The sequence below is a fragment of the Anolis carolinensis genome, unplaced genomic scaffold (assembly GCF_035594765.1).
Source record: "Anolis carolinensis isolate JA03-04 unplaced genomic scaffold, rAnoCar3.1.pri scaffold_9, whole genome shotgun sequence".
Taxonomy (NCBI): domain Eukaryota; kingdom Metazoa; phylum Chordata; class Lepidosauria; order Squamata; family Dactyloidae; genus Anolis; species Anolis carolinensis.
The window spans coordinates 9,978,220-10,000,498 of record NW_026943820.1 but is presented as its reverse complement, the minus strand read 5'-3'; the positions used below and the strand labels follow the sequence as shown (position 1 = coordinate 10,000,498).

The 22,279-nt window shown below is 38.7% G+C and overlaps 1 protein-coding gene across 5 annotated transcripts in view; it reads left to right on the top strand.

Annotated features, from left to right (window-relative positions):
* The window catches only part of rpgrip1l (RPGRIP1 like), a 69,085-nt gene extending 65,732 nt beyond the window's left edge, over positions 1-3,353 (top strand). For all 5 annotated transcript variants that reach the window (XM_008113889.3, XM_008113888.3, XM_008113886.3 and 2 more), the window contains 2 exons: positions 1,824-1,957; positions 2,576-3,353. In XM_008113889.3, the coding sequence (XP_008112096.1) occupies positions 1,824-1,957; positions 2,576-2,688 (247 nt within the window). In that variant the 3' untranslated portion in view covers positions 2,689-3,353. The remainder of the gene's footprint in view (positions 1-1,823; positions 1,958-2,575) is intronic.
* The last annotated feature ends 18,926 nt before the right edge of the window (positions 3,354-22,279 follow it).

Here is a 22,279-nt window from a genome sequence, read left to right as displayed (position 1 = left end):
CAGGTAGCAGATTCCCTTGCTGAATTGTTCATCGCATGTAACAGCCCAGAATAGTTAGTTGTGCTTAAATCTCATGTTTTTTAATGGGACATAATTGTAGTCATGTGCAAGAGGCATTTCCTACATATGCTCACGATTATATCCCCTTCTCCCAGATCCATTTGAAAGGCAGTGTATAATCAGAAAAATAAATAAATGATCAATTGAATATATCAACTGGAGTAAAAAATAATTGTACCAAATTTGCTGAGAGTGGGTTTCCCTTCTTATGGTTGACATCTGAAATATATGGAAATCGTTTACATTTTCCGCCACTTCCACCTTTTTTCTTCTTTTAAGAGTGAACTCATCTAGTTCCTTCAACTAATATTGATAAGATTTGATGGCCAGATGCTCATGATCACTCATAGTTTTCGTATGTCCCTGCCAACATGCGTTGGGGATATGTCAACTACATGTTGAGCATATGTTCCCATTCAAGTTCAGTTCCTAACACTTCCAGTTAAAAGCATACATTTAACAGGATAGGAAATGAATCTGGAGAGCCCTACCAGTCGGAATAGTCCTGGGATGGATTGATCAATGATCCACTCACTTTAAACCATCTTAATATCCTACTGTGTTATGGTGAATATATCAATGCTTCAAGTGAGAGCTCTTAAATGGTACATCGGCCCCATCCCAAATCAAGACAAGATGCTGTATTCTTTACTAGATCAACAGAAGCCATTGTTTACTTCAGGAAGACTATAAATGCTGAGACTAATCTGGGTCTTCCCTGTGGCTGATCCTTATGCTTTATTATTAACAATAGACATTTAAACCCCATTAGGCTTGTATTTTGCATCTCATATTTCTCCCACGACCATTGTATGTGGCCCCACAAGCTTCCTTGAAATTGAAAGACATCTGAAAGAAGTTCCACACATTAAACTGAACAAAAAGTATTCTATGTCACTTCTAAGTTAATGATTTTCTGAAGCTTCATCTGCAGCATCACACTGTGGAATTCTCTTTGACATTGATATTTTTATAGTCTTTATTTTACTTTATTTTTCTTTGACAAGCAAAACATACTTGACAACCTGCTAAAGCCAACATTCCATGGTCTGGCTAGACCTTCCCAATTGTGGAGTTGGCTCAGGTGCCAAGGAAAATAATCACTTACATGTGTCTCCATCTTTTGGGCCCTTCCCTCTTTTCAAGTAAACACATACAGGCCAACATGTTGAAGCATAGTAGTGGGAAGTGGGTTATTTGTCTGCTCATTAAAGGATAATGTGCATTTAAATTTTACCCTTCCATGCTGTATCCTAGCACAAGAGGGAACCACGACTTTCAAAAGCATACTTCGTTCTAGTTCTTTGTACTTAAGTAAATAGCTTTATTGGCAGAACTTGTGTAGTGCCTTTTAGCATTATTACTAAGCTGCTTTCTGAATAAGCTTTGAGGAATGTGTACAACTCATTTTATATATTTTATGTACATGTTTGAGACATCTGCTTCAGGATAATATATATTTGTGGAAAGTTGGAGAGATTCCCATATTCCATGACACAGTGAACCTCCATTGCCCAAATCTAATCTTTTTTACACCCAAATTGAACTGTACTGCCCAGAATTGGACACAATATTCCAAGAAACTCATGTTTAACTTGTGGTCTACTAAAAGAATAAAGCATATAATATAGAGTTGCATTTTTTTAAAAGTGTAAACAACATAATCTTTGGTTTTACCCTGAGGTCGAAGCAGAGGTTTTTAGGAACAAATATGTGAATGTCTGTTATGTTTCTCCCCATGGCCATCTCAAACCACATCTCAGCATACGATTCACAGTGGTCAGTGACCCTCCTGAAGATGAACAAGACCTTGAGTGTGAAGATATTGGCTTTGCATATGTCCGTCTGAGTGAGATATTTCAGAACAAGCGAGACATGATTGAACAAGACATCAAGGGTGAGTTCAGGATGGTTTTTCCATCCCATATATGTTGCTGCCAGCTGTCATTCCTTTCTTAAGGCAAGAGTAGCACTGCAGTGTCTCGACACGGTAGTATCCAAGGGAGTCAACAGAGATTCATGGGGATCAGCACAAGGTCTCCAAAGAAAAGCCGCTATCAGGTGCAATAGGAGCCCCCGGTGGAGTAGTGAGTTAAAGCCTTGTGACTTGAAGGTTGGGTTGCTGACCTGAAGGCTGCCAGGTTCGAATCCCACCCGGGGAGAGTGCGGATGAGCTCCCTCTATCAGCTCCAGCTCCATGCAGGGACAGGAGAGAAGCCTCCCACAAGGATGGTAAAACATCAAAACATCCGGGCGTCCCCTGAGCAACGTCCTTGCAGACGGCCAATTCTTTCACTCCAGGAGCGACTCAAGTTGCTCCTGACATGAAAAAAAATCAGGTGCAATCAGACCTCACACCCAGAAAATGCAGATAGTTCTGTGATTCTTCCCACTTCTTTTTAGGAGTATTGGAAGGCCATTCCCTATCAGTTGAGGTTGACTCAAACATTTGGGAAGCCACTGATGTTGCTTCCCCCACTGCCAGCACTTCCCTTGTGTTTTTTTTTTCTTCTAGTTTTCAATTCGCCAGATGATGGAACAGTAATTGGAAGGCTCAAAGTAACAGTGGAAGCCCTCAATGCTCTGCGCTCCATCCACAAGGAACTAAGAAACAGCCCGGAGGCCTGAAAAATGAGCAGTTGTACCTACAGATGTGCCTTTTCCTAATGTAACCAGTGCTGGGTTTCTACTGCAAGGCAAAGAGATGCTACGGTCTATTTAATGTATAATTTATATGTAAAGGATGCACAATTTACAGCTTTAAAGTTTATATATTTTCCTTCTCTCTCTCTCTCTCTCTCTCTCTCTCTCTCTCTCTCTCTCTCTCTCTCTCTCTATATATATATATATATATATATATATACTCTCCTTCCCTTAGGCTACAGCCCCACCCACAGTGGATGCCAGCTTGTAAATAATTAATACCTACATGATTGAATGATGTGCTTTATTTGCATTTTCAACATTTTTTTCTGCCTTACATAAAATATAATAAAAATGCAAGTCAAATTTTTAATTTTTAATAAAAAAAATAAATCTTAAGCCTTAGAAAACTGATTAAAAATACTTTTATGTTATCCCTAATCACCCCGCTAAATGGAATGCCTGCGATTAGCCTCATTAAGAATTTTTATACTGTGAAGCTTTTATTAGAAGCAATATATGAAAATTACTTGGATTAATGTGTTAATCTGCCTCTTTAAAATGCTAATATCCATTTTATGCACATTAAATCTCAGTATGCGTTTTCTTTGATGCATGCCGTTTCTATCAATTAAATATAAAGAACGAGACTGGTCCCAAGACTTATTAAATTACGGCAAGCTTTTATAAAAAAAGAAACACACAACTTTTGCCCTTCTGCGAACATTATAATCAGTTGTTTGTGATTATCAAGTTGGGAGGGAGGGTATGGGCTTAAAACTCCTTTTTTGTTTTGATGGTAGAGTGCTTGTGTTTATCATCTGTAAGAAAAAAGATTTACATATTTCAAATCATAACTATCAAAGTGTGAGATGAAACTATGAAAAGATCGATCAGCTTATCTTACACTTAAGGCTCGGCCACGGGGCCCCAACTCCCCCCCCCCCCCTTTAAATAATGTTTAAAACTTAAATAAAATCTGAACAATGAATATTTGTATCCTGATAATCAGTGATTGAAAACAGCCTGGAAACGCAATTTTCCAGCCTTCCGCCAATGGTAGTGAAGAATTTAATTGATTTTTTTTTTTTAATGGAGCCGTGGATAGGCACTACAAAAAGAAATACGTCTGTCGATGAGATTCATAAGAAGGAGCTAACATTTTATTTTTGAATATACACTTCATTGTTGCCTTTTTAGTTTCTTTGAACAGTCTAGCATAAGGAGAGGTATCTCCCTACTGTTTGCAAAACAGGCTATATTTCTTTCGCAAGCATATGTAAAGTATTCAGAAAGATAAGTAATTTATTAAAATCTACCTAATTTGCCGTGATATATTAAATCTCCACTTCAGTGCTCACAGACCATTTCATTTAGAGAATTAGGCATTCCTTCTTTGTGTGATTAAAGCTCTGGAAAATGAGTTCTTTGCTCCTATTTGTGAACATTCAGAGCCTGCTAATGGCAAGAAGATGGAATAGATTATGAGACAATTCATTACAGTTCAACAGAAAGAACGAAGGGGAAAAAAACAGACCAAACGCAAAAAAAGCGCCGAAGTATGAATATCTGCATATAGTTTGAACCATCTGTGCTCGAATGGCTTCAGATACGTCTCTTTGCCGTGAGCGGGCTTTGAAATGGCAGCCATACAATATTAATTTGTTGATGTACATCAAGAGGCCAACAGAATATATATTTGACCACAGAAATCTCTGGATTCTGCCATTAAATTCCCACTCCTTCATTCCCAACCTTAAGGGACCAGGATCTCTGAGGAGCGAACTCGGCAAGTTCTCACAACAATTTATTCCTATGGAACGTTCTAGAAACCGCAGACAGCGACGTTCCAAATCCCTTTCCATTCATTCCCTAGTAAAAGGGGCAACATGTTTGTGTTCTCACTTGCGCTTGTTCCTTCGCTCATCGTTTTGTTGGCCCATACTTCCTCGTGTTCTTTGGCTCCCCACCACTGTATTGTCATTAAACCTTGTTATTATACATTACAGTAATTTAAAACAGCTAGATTCAACACCAAGATTAACAAAGTGGCTTTTCAGAAATGGAGTTGCGGTATCAGAGCAGGAGGTTCGTATTATTCACCTAATATTTTGCAACCCAAAACAAAATCCCTTCCTTATAAAGAAGCGAGCCCAGAGCTTGCTTTCTCAACGTTTCTTTTGTTGAACTCTGTTGCGGAACTTCGTCACGGAAGCCCTGGAGGACATTATCCAGGAAGCCAGATAAGAAGTATATTGTCTCTTCAAACAGGAACAGAACAGTAACTGGAAACTGGACTTCACCCAGATACAGCTAAATCTAGTGCCATCTAGTAATTAAATTACATGATACCAACCACAGATTACAGAAGCTGGAGAAGATCTTGGAATAGGGCGTCCCTCTCTGTGTGAGCCTTTCAAGGGCCACCTCTATATGGGGGGAAATTACTCTGGAGTATTTCTGCCCCAGTTTCAGCACCTACCTGCTAAATCTGGGGACAGTGACCAATTGGTTCGACCCATCACTGTGTTAACACTTCAGTTGTCTCTGTATTGCCTTTGTTACTCTCCACCAGTCATGGAGCTCCCTATGCCTGGCCGTCATCTGTTTGCTGATGTTAGAATCCACATGGTCAGGAAAGATGGGGAAGAGCAGCTCCCTTGTTTTTTCTGGTTGCACAGATGAACCATTCCGACATCAACAAATATGATTGAAAAGAAATTATTGTGACTTCAGGAAGGACATATTGAGTTCCAGAGTCCATGGTTCCTCACCCTTGCTTCTCACTGAATGGAAGTGTATGTCTATAATTTTCAAAACAGAGTATATACCAGATCTATATAAATATGCCAGGAATTTGAAGCTAGAACCATCTGCATTATGTCCAAACTGAGCTTCTACACTAAATCTAATCTAAGAAAAACTCAATCCTGACCTCTCCTTAGAAGCCAAAATGGCTAAACTCAGGCTATCATACTTTGGACACATTATACGATTATTTACTGGAAAGAATGATAACTGAGGAAAGTAGAAGGCAGTGAGAAAAGAGGAAGAGTCTGTTACAGATGGATTGACTCAACTGAGGAAGCCACAGTCTTGGTTTGCAAAACCTGAGCAGGGATAGTAATATCAGAGTCTTTTGGAGGTCTCTCTTCAACGGGTCACTATAAATCAAAGTCGACTTGATGGCACATAACAACAAAACCCAGCCAAGAAAATTGTGTGGAGAGAACTCACTTGCTTGATGGGTGTGAGAAACATTCTCCTGTTAAATCCCAAGGCTCAGCCCCTACAGTCAATAATTGTTCCCAGGCACTTCCATGAAAACTGAGAGGCGTGAGGGAAATCCAGCAGCTACAATGGTTAATAAATGTGGTTTAGCCAGATTATTTTTCTTTAGAGTCTGAGCAAAACCCCATCTTCTATAAGATGATTTGCTGCTTCTCCTGTTGCTTCCCATGTATCAGTTTATTAAAGGATTACCCAGGCAGAAATCAACTGGATAGAATAAAATGTCATTATTACTACCCAAATTCAACTGTACATTGGCCACTTACTGCGCTTTTGGGAAAATATGGCAAAAAAAGGTTCAAGCCTGCATCAAATTTGATCTTATCAATTGTAATTTGACCCATAATCCGATTCCAAATTAACTTTATAGGGAAACCAAATCTTAAAACTGGTAAGGAATGGTTTTTATGGATTGCTTAGGGATTGTTACCTTAAATAAGAAACTTGATGTTGATGGCCAGTTTTGCTTTTTTTCTTTTCTTTTCTTTTTTTCAATTTTTCAGGAGCAGTATAAACTACCTCTATACACTGAATCGCAATATTTACAGCTGAAATGTCTGTTACAATCTAGATTTGGAGCTGTAGCTTTTAGTGCATCTCAGGTTCCCTTAATAGTAGAGATATAAATTGAGGATGACCAAGTATCCAAACCAACCATTTATTTATACATATTTATGTTATTTATAAATTAATATGACATCAAGGTTTACAGCAAGAATATAATAAAAAACTGGAATATCCAGTTTTGACTAATCAATGCCGTTGGATTTTGACATCTACAGTATAAGTACAGTAGTATGATTACACTAGGTAACAATGTTTGAGGTAGTTGTTCTACTCCAGAAACTTCATTTTTGTGTCTGCCACTAACTATGTTGGATTGGTTGAGACTCAATGAGATATTTATAAAAAAAAAAAAACTATAGCAAAATGTGCTGCAAAATGTCCTGCAAAAACAGTTTTTGCAGCTTAATAAACTTTTTTCCATGTTTTATTGATAGAACCAATTAGGTCATGATATTTATAAACCAGGAACAAAAAAAAGCGTTACATAGTGTTATAGATCTCCAACTATGTCTATGCAGCAGAAATGGCTTTTTTGGGTACTGGTGGTCATAATAGTTATTGAAGAAAGAGCTTTGTTTAAAAGCATATTGTTGGAATTGTAATACTGCTAATGCCTCCTTAATGCATGTGTTTTGGAGTTGTCCCATAGTAGCTACATTTTGCAGCTAAGTGTGGTTTTGGAAAATCCCTTAATATTCAGGGACATGCACGATTGTTTAAATTATTTACCAATTTCTTGGAAATTAACAAATGGCTAACGGAAGTAGATCTTAGATGTTGACATCTAAAAGATTAATACTGCAAAACGTTCCCCACTTTTGGTATAGAAACCAACCTCATCCACATATTCTCACGTCTCTTTGTAATAAAATGACAATATGGTTAGCCATCCCACATCCTTGGTTTAAAATTCAAAACATTGCTTACACATGTTTGAATAATAATCTGCCCAGGATTTTTTGTGTATGGATTGGTCAAGTACAGGGCTTTCTCCCCTTAATATATTCAGTCAAATTGGCATTGTATGATAGAATGGAGAATTATTTCCTTATGTATGAAGAGAATGAAAAAGAAAGAGGGAAGTTCCCTCCCGCCTTGGCTGGATTCTTCCCCAAAGAGAAATTTGACTGTTGAGGGAAATGCTACTCTGAATTTAACAAAGGGAAGCCTTTGGATTCTGGATGACCGTGGCCAATCGATAGAAGGCCAAAAAGTCATTTTTCTATATTATAACTGTATCATTCCTGCATGTCATTGGCCATTGTGATTGAGAGAAATGCAGTGCATGATTGATTATGAGTAGCCAATTTCCTGGAGAGATCCAAGCCAAATATTACTGAACACTTCAGTGATGTGCACCAGCAAGACAACATCTACATTGAAGCCAGATGATAAGGATAGTAAGAACTGAAGCCTTGCAATCCCAAATAGGTCTACTCAAAAGCAAATTGTGTTGTATTCAGTGAGAGTTACTTTCAAATCAGTATATGCAGTATGACCCCATATCCATGTGGGATACATTCCATAACATCATGGAAACTAAGAAACGGAGATAATAGCAAACCCTATTGAAATGAATGACTTCTGCTACAAGGTCACTTAGAAAATACAAACATGGAGGAACAACTTTGTCTTCACTGTAATCTTGCAGATTTGCAAGATTGATCTAATGCAAATACAGTATACCTTAAAGCAGTGGTTCTCAAAGTGTGCTCCACGGAGCCCTTGAGGCTCTGAAGCATACTGAGGGGCTCCACACTTCTCCTCCTCCTCCTCCTCTTCCACCATGCCTGATATATATATTAGGCTTGTGCACAGATTTGGTTTGGTCGGTTCCCTTCGGCCAATCCTGCTTGTTCGGCTGGCCGTAACAGTAAGGGTTCAGCCGACATGTTTTTTTCAGCAGAAATGGATCGGTAATCAGCCAAAATACACAAGTCTAATATATGTTACAAACATTTTGGGGGGCTCTACAAGAAACTTTTGCTTCAAAAAGGGCTCTGCAACTGGAAAAGTTTGAGAACTCCTGCCTTAGGATGAGTACATTCGAGCTCCATGAGGTTTAATTCTGTAGCAGATATGTACACGATTGAGCTAGAAGCAACTCAAATTGCAGGCAGCAGTGAGATGATGTTTTGCATCTTCCAACTATTACATTGTGCTAAGTGTTTGCATGAGCGCATCAGGAGAGGCATCATTTGGAAGCTATTTCAGTTGGATTTGGCCATGATTATACCCCGAAATTCGATGATGTTTGTTCTTTCAAAATACCCACAAGTGTTTGTCTAATTAAACAGAAGCTTATTAGTGGGATTTATTAGCTTACACTAAGCATAGATTAAATGAAACCATACAGTCTTGATAGTTTGTAACCAAGACTGTGGGTATTTAATCCTAACCAGGAACCTTAAATATATGCTAATCTTTTTCTTAAAACATAAATAGGAAGTCTGCCCAGATACAGTGCATTGTTTTCTATGCAGTGCAAACACAGAACTCCTTCATAATTTCTTCCTTTATTTATTTATATTAAGATCTGATATTATTCCTGATGTACATCCTATGGAAGTCAATTGGTGTCTCTTCTGAGCAGACAAGTATAGGATTATAATGTAGGGCCTTTCACAGTACACAGTTATATACCACTTCGGATGCATTTATGCTGTAGAATCAATGCAGCTTGATACCACTTGACATATGCCATGGCTTATTGTTATGGAATGGGAGTTGTGGTTTGATGAAACCCCATCTCCCTTTGGTACAGAAGACTTGTAAAACTGCAACTCCTGTGATTTAATAGCTCTAAGCTTTGACAAACTGCATTAATTCTACAATGTAGATGCATCCTGTGATCCAACTCCAATGGCCATGACTGCATCCTATGGAGTACTGGGATCTGCAATTTTTTCAAAAGAGTTACAGAGTGCCTCACCAAACTACATGTCCCATGATTCCATACAGATTCTATAGAGATGGCAGTTAAAGTGGAGACATCGAGATATAAATATAGCATGAAAGAGCCCTTACGCAGCAGTTTTGGGGACCCTGAAAAGTTGTCCATGGGTTCATAGGATGGATAATAGATGGGAAGTTGCTGCTAACTGTGAGAGAAAAAAGGTTGAACATTGTGAAAGCCATCCACTGCATGACTATCACCCTCCTCCTACCAGACTCAAATCAAGGAAGGGCTTCATGAGAACTACCACTCCTCTTGATGTCCCCCCAGCAACAGCAAGGGTGTCCCTCTGGGCAGCTAAACCAGGCAATTCCAGCTGGATGGCCCCTCATGAGGGTCTACCTCCAGGGGCAAACCAAGAATGGGCAACTTGGAAGTCCCTGAATAGACTGAGAAGCGGAGTGGGCAGATCAAAAGACAACCTGACAAGATGGCACTACCTGGAGGAATCTTCCACCTTGTGTGACTGTGGAGCTGAACAAACAATTCCTCATAAGTATGCTTGCCCACAGTGCCCTGCCTCATGCATGGAGGAGGAGTTGTTTAAAGCTACGGACAATGCGATTGCTGTTGCCCACTTTTGGTCCAAAACTATTTAGCTGTTTGTGATTCCTTTATTTTATCACTTTTAAACTTATTTATTATGCAATGCTTTTGACACGAAATAAAAAAGGATGGATAATGATAGCCAACACACATTTTGGTGCTTCAAACATTTCTGGGTATATTTGACCTGCTGATTCCAAAAATGGCACCAGTTTTCCCCCATCGGGTCTAGTTCTTGAGATACAGAAGATAGGACATAGAGTGGTCTTCATCTGCTCGCCCATAATCATGATAACCATATCTAAGAAACTAAAGTGAATGTAGCATATACAATGCAATTTTCTGAATCAGCACTCCAACTAACACCAGGAACAGGCCTAAAAACCTGTTGGGCTGTGTAATGGAAAGGGGTGAGAAATGCAAATGAACTGAGGGGACTACCATCTACACCAGTGGTTCTCAACCTGGGGTCCCCAGATGTTTTTGGCCTACAACTCCCAGTTTACCAGCTGTTAGGATTTCTGGAAGTTGAAGGCCAAAAACATCAGGACCCCAAGTTGAGAACCACTGATCTGGGAGTTGTAGGCCAAAAACATCAGGCTGGTGTCTATATTAAATCCGCTTGTAATGACATCCAGAAGGCTTGGTGCTTTCAGGAATTTCCCAGTCATCTGCGGTGTATATACTCTACCTTCGAGTCTCAAGAACTGCCTTGAGTTTCATTTAAGAGAGGAAAGTGGGGAATAATAATAACAACAATAATACACTGGGTTTGTTTTAACATCTCTTTTCCTAAATTTTTACATAGGTCCTTACAAGCTTAAAGTGACACCCTTCCCATTTCTCCAGTAGGAACACATCTGGGATATTTCCATTTCCCATAAGAAAGAAGGTTGGACCCATGAATTATCCAGAGAGCCATTTGTTTCCTCCAGAACTGATTCCCACCAGAGGCTGGGAGAACAGAAGCCCTACAGAATTTTCCCAACAATTCCCCTTCCATGGGATTTAGACATTTCCCTTAATAGATGTTGCCTTTCTTTCGGCTGGTGTCTATATTTAATCTGCTTGTAACGACATCCAGAAGGCTTGGTGCTTTCAGGAATTTCCCACCATCCGTAAAAAACAAACAAGCAAATCCTGGGCTTGAATTAATCTGTTTTGTTGCAAAGAACCACACAAAGAAACAGACAGACTCTGCGGCAATCTTGAATTTTGCATCTTCCACACCATGCATCTCTGCTATGCTCTGTGTCCTGACTGAATGCAGAATCCATACAAAATTGGGGGAAATGTGATTTATTTAAAAACCCGCAATTGTTGGGAATCTCTAGATCTTCCAGCATGTCTCTATGGCCAATATATGATGGAAGTTGACCTTAGCCTAGTGTCATCCTAGAGGACCTAGAGAGAACATACTTAATCAAATCCGTGAACTAAGGCTGGATCTACATTGCCATATAACGGAGTTTGGAACTGAATTGTCACATTTTGTCATTAAACCGATGAGTTGGAAGACGGCTTCACTCAGAAGTTTCCATCTGATTTCTGCATGGAATCCTTCATAAAGGACGGAATCCATGTGTACAGACTGATAAGCCTATTATTGCCCCACCGTCTGCCACGTTGGAGCAATAATAGGAGAGCAGCTGATTAATTATGAAAATGCTTATTAAGTCCGATCCCCAGTTTCCCCTCCTTTTCGAAAATATCCCATTTTCTTAATACCTGGCTTTCAAATAATAGACAGCGACAAGTCCAAATCCATAAATGGATTGTTACAGGGCTTGTAGTATTAGTCTCGATTAGGCATTACAGGAGTTAAGCCAGAAATAAATGTGACCTGATAAATTCGCAACATTGTTCTTCCTTAAAAATATTGCGGTGAAGAAAATATATTTCTATAGTTTGCCAAGGAAAGATCACAGAGAACGTTTCGGGTCCAGAGCCAGATGGCACATATCTATGAGATTCAACAGGATTATACATCTGCAAGGATGAATCAACACAATCCAGATTACAATATACTGTAATATGCTGCTATGATATGCTATAACTTCAGCATGAGCACCCATTCCAGACAGTTCAGTAAGGACTTCATCCCATGGCTTTAGAGCTTTTTTTCCATGCGCTTTGGAAACAGAGCTGCAAGGAAGCCAACACATGACATAAGGGACTTTGTGAGGCTCCATTTTCTCAGTGCAAGGAAGTGGAGCACTTAAGTCATCTTCAGGAGTTGGGCAGAAAGTGAGAGAAAGACGGACCTCGTAATGAAAAGGAAATGGGGTGTCTGGCCATCCTAGAAGACAGGGAGCGACAGGAAAGAATAGGATAAGACAGTTTCCACCACTTTCCCCCGCTTACCCCTGTTTTCCCACCACTCATGGGACGAGGTCCTTAGTGTAAAGTCTCTGAAGTGTATAGTTGTGAAAGCTAGACAATGAAGAAAGCTGATAAGAAGAACATCAGTATGCTGCTGGAGGAGAGCTCTACAAAATCCTGGGGATTACTAAATAGACCAATAAATGGGTCCTTCTACAAATGAAGCTTGAACCCTCCCTGGAAGCTAAGATGGCTACACTGAGGTTGTAGCACTTTGGCTATATCTTAAATAAGACAGGACTCCTGCAAAAGGTCAATAATGCTTGGAAAGTTAGAAGGCAGTATGAAATGAAGAAGTCTGCATTTGAGACGGAGAGGGTCCATCAAAGATGCTACTGCCGCCCTGAGTCTGCAAGACCTGAGAAGGAATGTTAATGGTAGCAATTTTGAGGTGTCTCGCTCATGGGTTTACCATAAGTCAACACCAACTCGATGGCAAATACCAGCAAATACAGGATTTATTCAGACTTGCCCAAGGTTGGGTTCCATAGCTGAGCATTGATTCAACCCCTGGTCTCCCAAAGTCCTACCCAGCACCTAATCCATAAGATCATGCTGGCTACGAAATAAAGCAAATGTATCTCTAAAATGGCACATCGAGTGCCCAGTACTCTCTTCTCTCTCGCTGTAAGAAAATCAAGTTCAGATGAAACTGTCCTGAGAACTTCATGGTGAGAGTACAACCTTCTTAAAAGGAATGAACTGGAGTTTCAAGGTTGTGGTGGCTAATCCTGGCCCAAAAGATACTCAATTGTATTGCTGAGATTACCGCTCTGAATCCCTTGAGGAGATAGGGCGGTATATAAATAAAGATTATTATTATTATTATTATTATTATTATTATTATTATTATTATTATTATTATTACATCAAGTAGGCAACAGTTTGCTTTTGCTTTAGTCAACTGGGAAGGACCAGCTTCTGTCCTCATCTTGTAAGATCAAGGGATTTTGCACTTTTAACTCAATTGTCTGTAACTGAAATAAGATCAGGATGAAGGGGCGAAAGGAAAGAGAAATTGGAGCACTTTAAAATAGCCAAAAAGTGAATTAACTAGACCTATTCCTGGAAAGCTAAGAAAGTTGGAGTAGGGAGATTGATAAAACCTTATATTCCAGCTTTAAAAGGCACATATCCCCATGAAAGCCATACTTATATATAGATTCATGTCCATTTACACCTAAAAACACCTTAAAATTATCACAACTAAAAACAAATAAAAGTCTAGCAAGAGTGGCTCTTATTTTCATACTCCACGAATAAGCAAGATGTCTTGAAGTCATTCCTTCTCCGTCATATGGCAGAAGCAGAACAGATGGGCCCTGGGGTCAAGAATGAGTTCATTTCATCATTCATGACTGTGTGTGTGGTATCAGAGAGGCATGCGGATCGCCGTCCAAATCCACATCAAGGCGGCGATCGATTCAGCATGATACGGAGCCTCTTTGCAAGGCTCTGGTGGGCATTAAGAGCAAAAGCGTGAGGTTATGTTCTGGAGTGTGAAGTTGGCTGCCTTAAGTCCTGCTGGGTGCGGTGGAGTCCAAAGACGTTCTCCAAGCCAAACAACACATAATCTATGCCGGAGTCAGAGAAAAACTCCTAAAAGATGTATTAATGACTTTGAAAATGTATTACTTTTGTTCTAACAAAAACCGAGAGTTGCGCCATAATCGTGTACCACAGAAGAAAGCCTCATGGAGTTCAGTAGGGTTTGCCCTATAGAGTTGTAGCCTCAATATTATAAATATTTTTTCTATTACACAGTCCAACCTAAAATATTCTTGGTGCATTGGTTTTGAGGCCTATTCTATGTTAGCCGCCCCGAGCCCCTTCGGGGAGATGGTGGCGGGATAGAAAAATAAAGTATTATTACTATGATGATGATGATGATTATTATTATTATTCCTGGGGTTATTTGATTCAGAATATTGCACTGGATAGATCGCATCAGCTCTAGTTTCTTAAATATAGCTGTCATGGTTTTCTATGGGCGAGCAGATCGTGACTGATAGATAGCTTAGGTTCTGTATCTCAAAAACTATTGGTCCCAATTTGACATGGATTGTCCAGATTAGTGTCATTCCATTTTTTTTCAGCTACTCTTTCTCTCTTCCTGTCAGTTTATCTCTTTGTTCTTAGCTCAGTTCAGTTAGTGCCTATTGCAAAGAGAAGGAAGTGGAGTCTTGTTTTTCCCAGTAGACCCAGGGTGTATCCACACTGCAGCATTAATTCAGTTTGGCACCACTTGAACAGCCATGGCTCAGTGATGTGGAATCTTGGGAGTTGTAGTTCAGTGAGGCACCAGTATTCATTGGTAGAGAAGGCAAAAGAACTTACAAAACTCCAGCTTCCATGACTCCATAGCAGTGAGCCATGGCTTTTAAAGTGGTGCTAAACTGCATCCATTCTACAGTGTATGTGCACTCTTGGGCCAAAGCCAACTAGTGAGAAGTCTCTAGTCATATGTTCACTTACCTGGGAGTAAATCTCATTGAACACAGTGAAACTTATTTCTATGTAGCTACATTTTTTTAAAATGTAGAAATTGAGCTCCAGTCATTTCCCACCCTTTTGAGCTCTGGATATCTATTTGAAATATTTCCATCGCAAAGTATAATGTTGCCATTGTAAAGATTGTGTTATGGCTCCACCTACAGCCTACATAAAATAAATGACTCGTATGTTATCTCTTCAGTCCATAGCTTGCAATTGTAAAGGTCAATACTCTTTAATATTTTGATGCCCCTGAACTGAATAGGATTTATTGTGTGTAAACATGGACAGGATCCTGCTGTCAACTGTTCATAAACGGGAACAACATTGACTCAGTGTCTTATTTACGCAACACTTTCCACCACAATGTTTTGCAGCAAGTTGCAAAAGTCCTTTCAACTATATATGTGTGTGCGTGTGTGTGTGTGTGTGCGCGCGCGTATGTGTATACACACTAGATATTGTAGACCTGTATAATTAATAGAAATATATTGAGTATGGATAACAGTGAAGGTCCATATGCCTTAGAGAGAGATTGTACGATGCTTACTTTTGTGATAGGAAAACAGTTTTCACAAAACTGTTGAATAACATGTTTCCTGAGTGTTGAGGAACTCTATGGAGAAGAATCCTGGCCTGGTGCAAATCTTTATAGTTTGGGATTTATTTGGAGCAAAATGCACACATTGCTATTTTGCACAGAAAACATTATCCTCATTGTTATTATGGCTATTATTGTTACTGTTATTATTGCTATTTGCCAATTGTTTGCAGAGGACATTTTATGTCCAAAAATGTTATTTCTAGCAGAGATTATGCTGCTTTCTGTGCAAAATGAATTTTGTACAGAATCAGTTCCAAACTGTGAAATTTTCTCATAGTGGGGAGAAAATGGCTAAAATTGCTTCTTTTGAGAAGAAAATTTGCAAAGTATTCTTTCGAGATGCTGCATAAATACCCAGAGAGAATACTCTTGAGGTTCGTATTGATATCCAATATAAGCTCTTTCTTAAACCAAAGTATAAAGTATATATGGCTGGGATGTAATCAGGTCCACACTCGAAATGCACGGAATCAAAAATCCTATTTTTTCCCACTGAATCAAGACAGGTATTGGTTTTGTGTTGGTGTTAACCACAAAAAGTACACCTCATTCATTTGAAGTGGAAGATATATTTATCAAAAGGAACTTCACAACTGAGAAGATATGTAGGACTGTCGACTTGGAGGTCCCTCATTCATAAATTGCCATAAATCAAAGTCAAGTTGATGCCAATTAACAACAACAGTAAAAGTATTACTCTACTATGGCTTTTATTTCATTTAAATTCCTGGGAAACAACATTCCAGAGCGCTTCAAGTACAGTTCTTATAATCTGCTTTTGAATTAGAATATGTGTAAGCATTTTCCCCGTAAAGCAACTTCACAGGGTTATGGTCTCATTCCATATCCTTAAATGATGCCTTATATGCTCATTGCTTATCTATGGCCAAAAGACAACATTTTATATTGCTTAAAAATTACCATTGCCTTTAAATCTGTATCATATATGAATTTTGTACAAAATTAACATCGCCTTTAAATCTGTATCATATATGATACAGATTGAAAGGCGATGTTCATTTTTAAGCAATATAAAATGTTATCTTTTGCCCATAGATAAGCAATGAGCATATAAGGCATCATTTAAGGATATGGAATGAGACCCTGGACTGGTTTGTATGGAATGTAGATCCTATTCACTTGAACTGTTGCCTTTGTTTATTTGTCTATTTTATTAGCTTATTATATTAAATGCTAATGTGAGTGTTTGAGTGATTTCTTTCCTATTTTTAAAAATACATTGTGCTTAACTTTACTTTTCTGACTATATATACTGGTGTATGTGTTTGTGTGTGTGTATATACATACACATACACACACATATACATACACACACACACATGTACTCGAATCTAATGTGCCATTGAGTTTAATGTACACCTCATATATATCCCTAGTGCACCAGAAGAAAAAGTTCTATATGCAATGTATGATTTAGTTTGGAAAAAAACAATGCATATATTGCCCTTCAACTGTGTTTCGAGGGTGGCTTACATAACAATAAGATGGCAGTATCATTCTGTTTTATTAGAATTTACCTGTTGTAATGCTAAAATCCCAATCTCTGTCGAGGATTATTGCCTTATTCTGTTCTGCTTCAAGAGTAATACCATGTTGTTATTCGTGATGCCTTCTTATTAAACAATATTTGCTTTTGATATCTATATCTATACATATATATGGAGAATATTATTTAATAAGAAATTGCATGTGTATATATACATATGTACATAAAATATAATGTCAATCTACATATAAACTATATATATGGACAATATTGTTTAATGAGAAATTGTGTGTGTATATATACATATAGGTACGTAAAATATAATGTCAATCTACATATAACTAATAACTATTTATATGGAGAATATTGTTTAAAGAGAAATTGTGTGTGTATACATATGTACATAAAATATCAATCTACAAATAAACTATATATATGGGCAATATTGTTTAATAAAAATTGTGTGTGCATGTATACATATGTATACAAAATATGTCAATCTGCATATAAATTGTGTGTGTGTATATATAAATATATATATATATGGAGAATATTGTTTAATAAGAAATTGTGTGGGTACATATGTGCATAGTATATATAATGTAAATTTACCTATAAACTAGATTTTAAAAAATGTTCTATCTCATACTTTATAATATTTATTTTAATGCAAGATATGTACATTCATGAATTTATTAAAATACGATAGAGTTTTTAACATTTTTAAATGATATTTTTTCTAAAGAATTTGATTCAATGGAGGATAATTTCAGATGTTTGAAATCAAACTAAAGTAGGAAATCAGAGTATTTAAGGTGACTTTTGAATGGAAATGAAATCTCTCTCCATACATTTAGAAGTACAATAGTACAGATTGGTAGCATTGTCTCTTATTAATTTCAGACACTGATTTTATGCAAGGCTATTTGATTATAATTTGATTACCTGACCTTGTAATTAAAGTTTATCATCGCTTTCCAAGTCCGCGTGTATGTAACAGCTCCCCTTTAGCTCAATATGCAATTGACTCCCCGCTTTTGCATTTAAATTGGGGGGTTGGGGGAGAGATATAGCGTAATAACATGACAAACAGGTTTGGGCTCTTTTCATCATTAATCCTGCTAAGCAATATTCATAAATTCAATTTCAAAGAAGTTGGATACTTCCCACTCCCTTTTATTAGTTTCAGTGTTATTAAATGAGATTGTTTCTGACTAATATATCTCTCGACTCAAACGGTAGCTCCAAGCTGTTATTCAAATCAAATAACATGCCCCTTACTTGTGCCTAGTACTAATAAATGCCAAGTTGTGATACATTTCCCAGGGACGGCCACGAATATTAAAGGAGGCAATAATGCTTCTAATTTCTCATAAGTAAGCTGATTTTTCTAAAAGGCTAAAAAAACCAGCCATTCTGGGAGAAGAGAGGGGAAGAAACTTGCCGTTAGGGCCTCAAGCTTTTCTTTTTAAATGACAGCTTAGCTTAGCATTATTACCAAAGAGCTAAACGACCGCAGCGTTATAACCGGAGAGAATAAACACGACGACGTCTAACTCCAGCAGCCAAAACAGGTGAAGGGTCGAAAGTAGGGAAGGAAATTAATGGTCAAGGATACATGGTATTTGTATTAATGTTACCTTTAATTTGAGCATAATCTTGTTACGGACTTCCATTGGAATAAATAAATGCCCATTCCATAGAAGTATGTGCAAGAATTAAATCTTAATTGGTATGTTCTAAGTAGTATAACTTATGGAATATATGTATCCACAGGAGATAATTACCTTGCTGGACCACAGTGACCCAAAACTATGGATGCAACTGAACATCATTAAATAACATCATGTTCCAGTCCAATTCATGTTGGAGGACTTACAGCCATGGTTCTCAATCTGTGGGTACCCAGATGTTTTGGCCTTCAACTCCCGGAAATCCTAACAGCTGGTAAACTGGCTGGGATTTCTGGGAGTTGTAGGCCAAAACACCTGGGGACCCACAGGTTGAGAACCACTGGCATAGAGATTCCTAGAGAAAATCTTCTTGAAGCATTTGTAGGCTCTCTGGGGGGGGGGGGGGGTTCCTATGGTCAACCTCAGATAGAAGTTGACCATAGGATTGTGCTGGAGAACCTAGAGATACTTAGGACCTTATCACATTGGGATATAATCCATTATATAAGTATGCATCCCATATATTTTTAGATATACTAAAAATATACTAGATGCATACTGTATTGAGACAGGATACATACTCTCCTCATCACACCTTATTATTATGATTCTTATAATTTGAAAATACTGCACTTTGACTCATCAAAGCACAGAAGGCTGGCTCCTCCCAATCCATTCAAAACACTTCCTAAATAATAATAATAATAATAATAATAATAATAATAATAATAATAATAATAATAAATAATGCTTTGTTTGTACTCTGCCCTATCACAGCACGGAAGGCTGGCTCCTCCCAATCCATTCAAAACACTCCAATAATAATAATAATAATAATAATAATAATAATAATAATAATAATAATAATAATTTGTTTGTATTCTGCCCTATCTTCCCGAGGAGACTCAGAGAGGATTCCAGCACAGACACAAGGCAAACATTCAATGTCTAGAAACAACAACTCAACACAATAAAGGTAAAGGTTTCCCCTTCCAGCTCTGGGGAGTTGTGCTCATCTCCATTACTAAGCTGAAGAGCCTGCACTGTCCGTAGACACCTCCTAGGTCATGTGGCCGGCATGACTGCATGGAGTGCTGTTTGCCTTCCTGACGAGGTGGTATCTATTGATTTACTCACTTATGCATGTTTGGTAGAAGCTGGGGCTAACAGCAGGAGTTCACCCCTTCCTGCAGATTCGAACTGCCAACCTACCAGTCAGCAAGTTCAACAGCTCAGCGGTTTAACCTGTTGCGCCACTGCAACATACATCACTCTATGACATTTTAAAAAGTATTGTTGTTGATGGGATGCATACAGATTTTCCTATTACAGACAAAAACAGAACTTCAGCAACAGGAAAAGCTGTAGTATTTCAAAAAACATGAATTCTGTCTACAAATAATCCGTTTCTGTGATGGTTTGCAGACAGATTCTGATGGAATACTGATGGAATGAGGCAAATGTCATGTGATGGGACCTGTTTGAAATCATTGTCAAACAGTCTCAGAAATGGAGTGTTTCCTAACGTGATAAAGTCCTTAGAGAGAACTCCTGTTCCTTCTTCTTCCTGCTCCTCCTTCATTTTCTTGTTTTTCCACCTTTCCATTCCTCTCCTCATCTTCCTCCTTTTCTTCATCTTCTCCATCTTCTTCTAGTTTGTTTCATTCTCCATTCATTGATGGCCCAATAGAAGTAGTCCATTTGCATGTGTTTGACTACATGGTGGATACGTTGGATCAGTTGTGAAGAAAATTGAAGAAACTTATTTCACTTGGGTATCAACAGTTCCCGATGTCGGGAATGTTACGGGTGGTGGAATGTAATGGAATATCCAGTTGGAAAATGCAATTGTAAATGACTGACCTCTGATTGATTGAGGCTAGGACTGTGCTTTTCAGTTGGTAGATCCCCAGATGTTTTGGCTTTCAACTCCCAGAAATCCTAACAGCTGGGGTTGTTGTGTGTTTTCTGGGCTGTATAGCCATGTTCTAGAAATATTCCTTTCTGACGTTTTGCCCACATCTATGGCAGGCATCCTCAGAGGTTGTGAAGTATGAACATGGTCTGGAACATAGCCATACAGCCCGGAAAACACACAACAACCCTGTGATCCTGGCCATGAAAGCCATCGACAACACATTGGCTGGGAATTCTGAGAGTTGTAGGCCAAAACACCTGGGGACTCACAGGTTAAGAACCACTGGGTTAGACAGATAAACCAACCACTGATCAATCTTGTGTCAGATATTTAGGAACCATTTGGGTCTCTAGATAAGGCATCCCAACTTCACAGTATGTTCCATGAGAGTAACACTTCCGTCCCCTCCACCCATCCTTCGATTCAGATCATTCGCTCTTGTTTTCTATCCCACCTTCCCCCACAGGCCTGTTACTGATGGAAAGGTTGAGGCTCAGGCAGCTTAACCGTTATGGGGAATGACCTTTACTTTTAATATTAATATATTATTGTAAAGTCTATGTGACTCATGAATGCAATTTTGGAATTCAGATGAAATGCCAACGCGCCGAACCTTTGCCGACGTTCGCTCCACCTTCCCAATCCGTCCCACGCCGGAGTAGCCGACGACGCAAATTAATATGCATCGCATTTTCCTTTTCCCTTTTATTTACTCAGCAAGGTTTGCCGAAGCAACTTTATCAAGAGTAACATTATCAAGAGCTTTCCGGCGAGCTTCTTCATCACCTTCCGCGTCCGCGTCGGCGCGACACTTGTCACTGTCAATCAAACCGCAATAAGACGCCAATGATTTGCTCATTTGGTTTAATAAAATCTCCCTGCTTATTTGCAGCGGAGTCATTATGCCACATAATTGCTGCACTGCCGAGGTGAAAGGCAGCCAGTTGCCCGGGGGATAAGATGAGAGTTTGGCTATATGAAGGGGTGGCTTCTTTGCCTGCGTCTCTCCCTAGTCACTCATATCCCGAAAAATTAATATTGCATTTGAATCTAGTCCTGCAATTCCTATCCAGGCTAACATTGTTATTACTTATTATTTGGATGCGAAGTCATTTATTTTTAGTCTTGACGACAGGGCTGTCAAGCTCAATTGCGTCGGGAAGCACAGCGTGCCATTTTTTTCACCGTCATTTAAGGCTCTCGTTTTTTCAGGAGTCAGGATTATGAAAAGGCCCCATTCAAAAGTTAAGTGGCAAAAAGAGAGAGTGAAGCTGAGCCAAAATGTTAGTTTTTCAACCAAGCAATCAAAGCATCTTGCGTCTGTTATTGTCACTCTGAAGATGAAGCTTTAGTAACAACCGTTGCTGGATAGTCATGGAGGAAATCAAGAGAAACACATTAGAGAATGATTCAGGTTGGAGATCAGTGCTTGATTTTTGTTGCATTCAAAACATCTTCTTGGAGGATGAGAGCAGGAGACGTGTTTCAGATATAAAGCCATGATTTGTTGTTATAGAATCATAGAATTATAGAGTTGGAAGAGACCTCGTGGGCCATCCAGTCCAACCCCCTGCAAGAAGCAGGAAAATCTCATTCAAAGCACACCCGACAGATGGCCATCCAACCTCTGCTTAAAAGC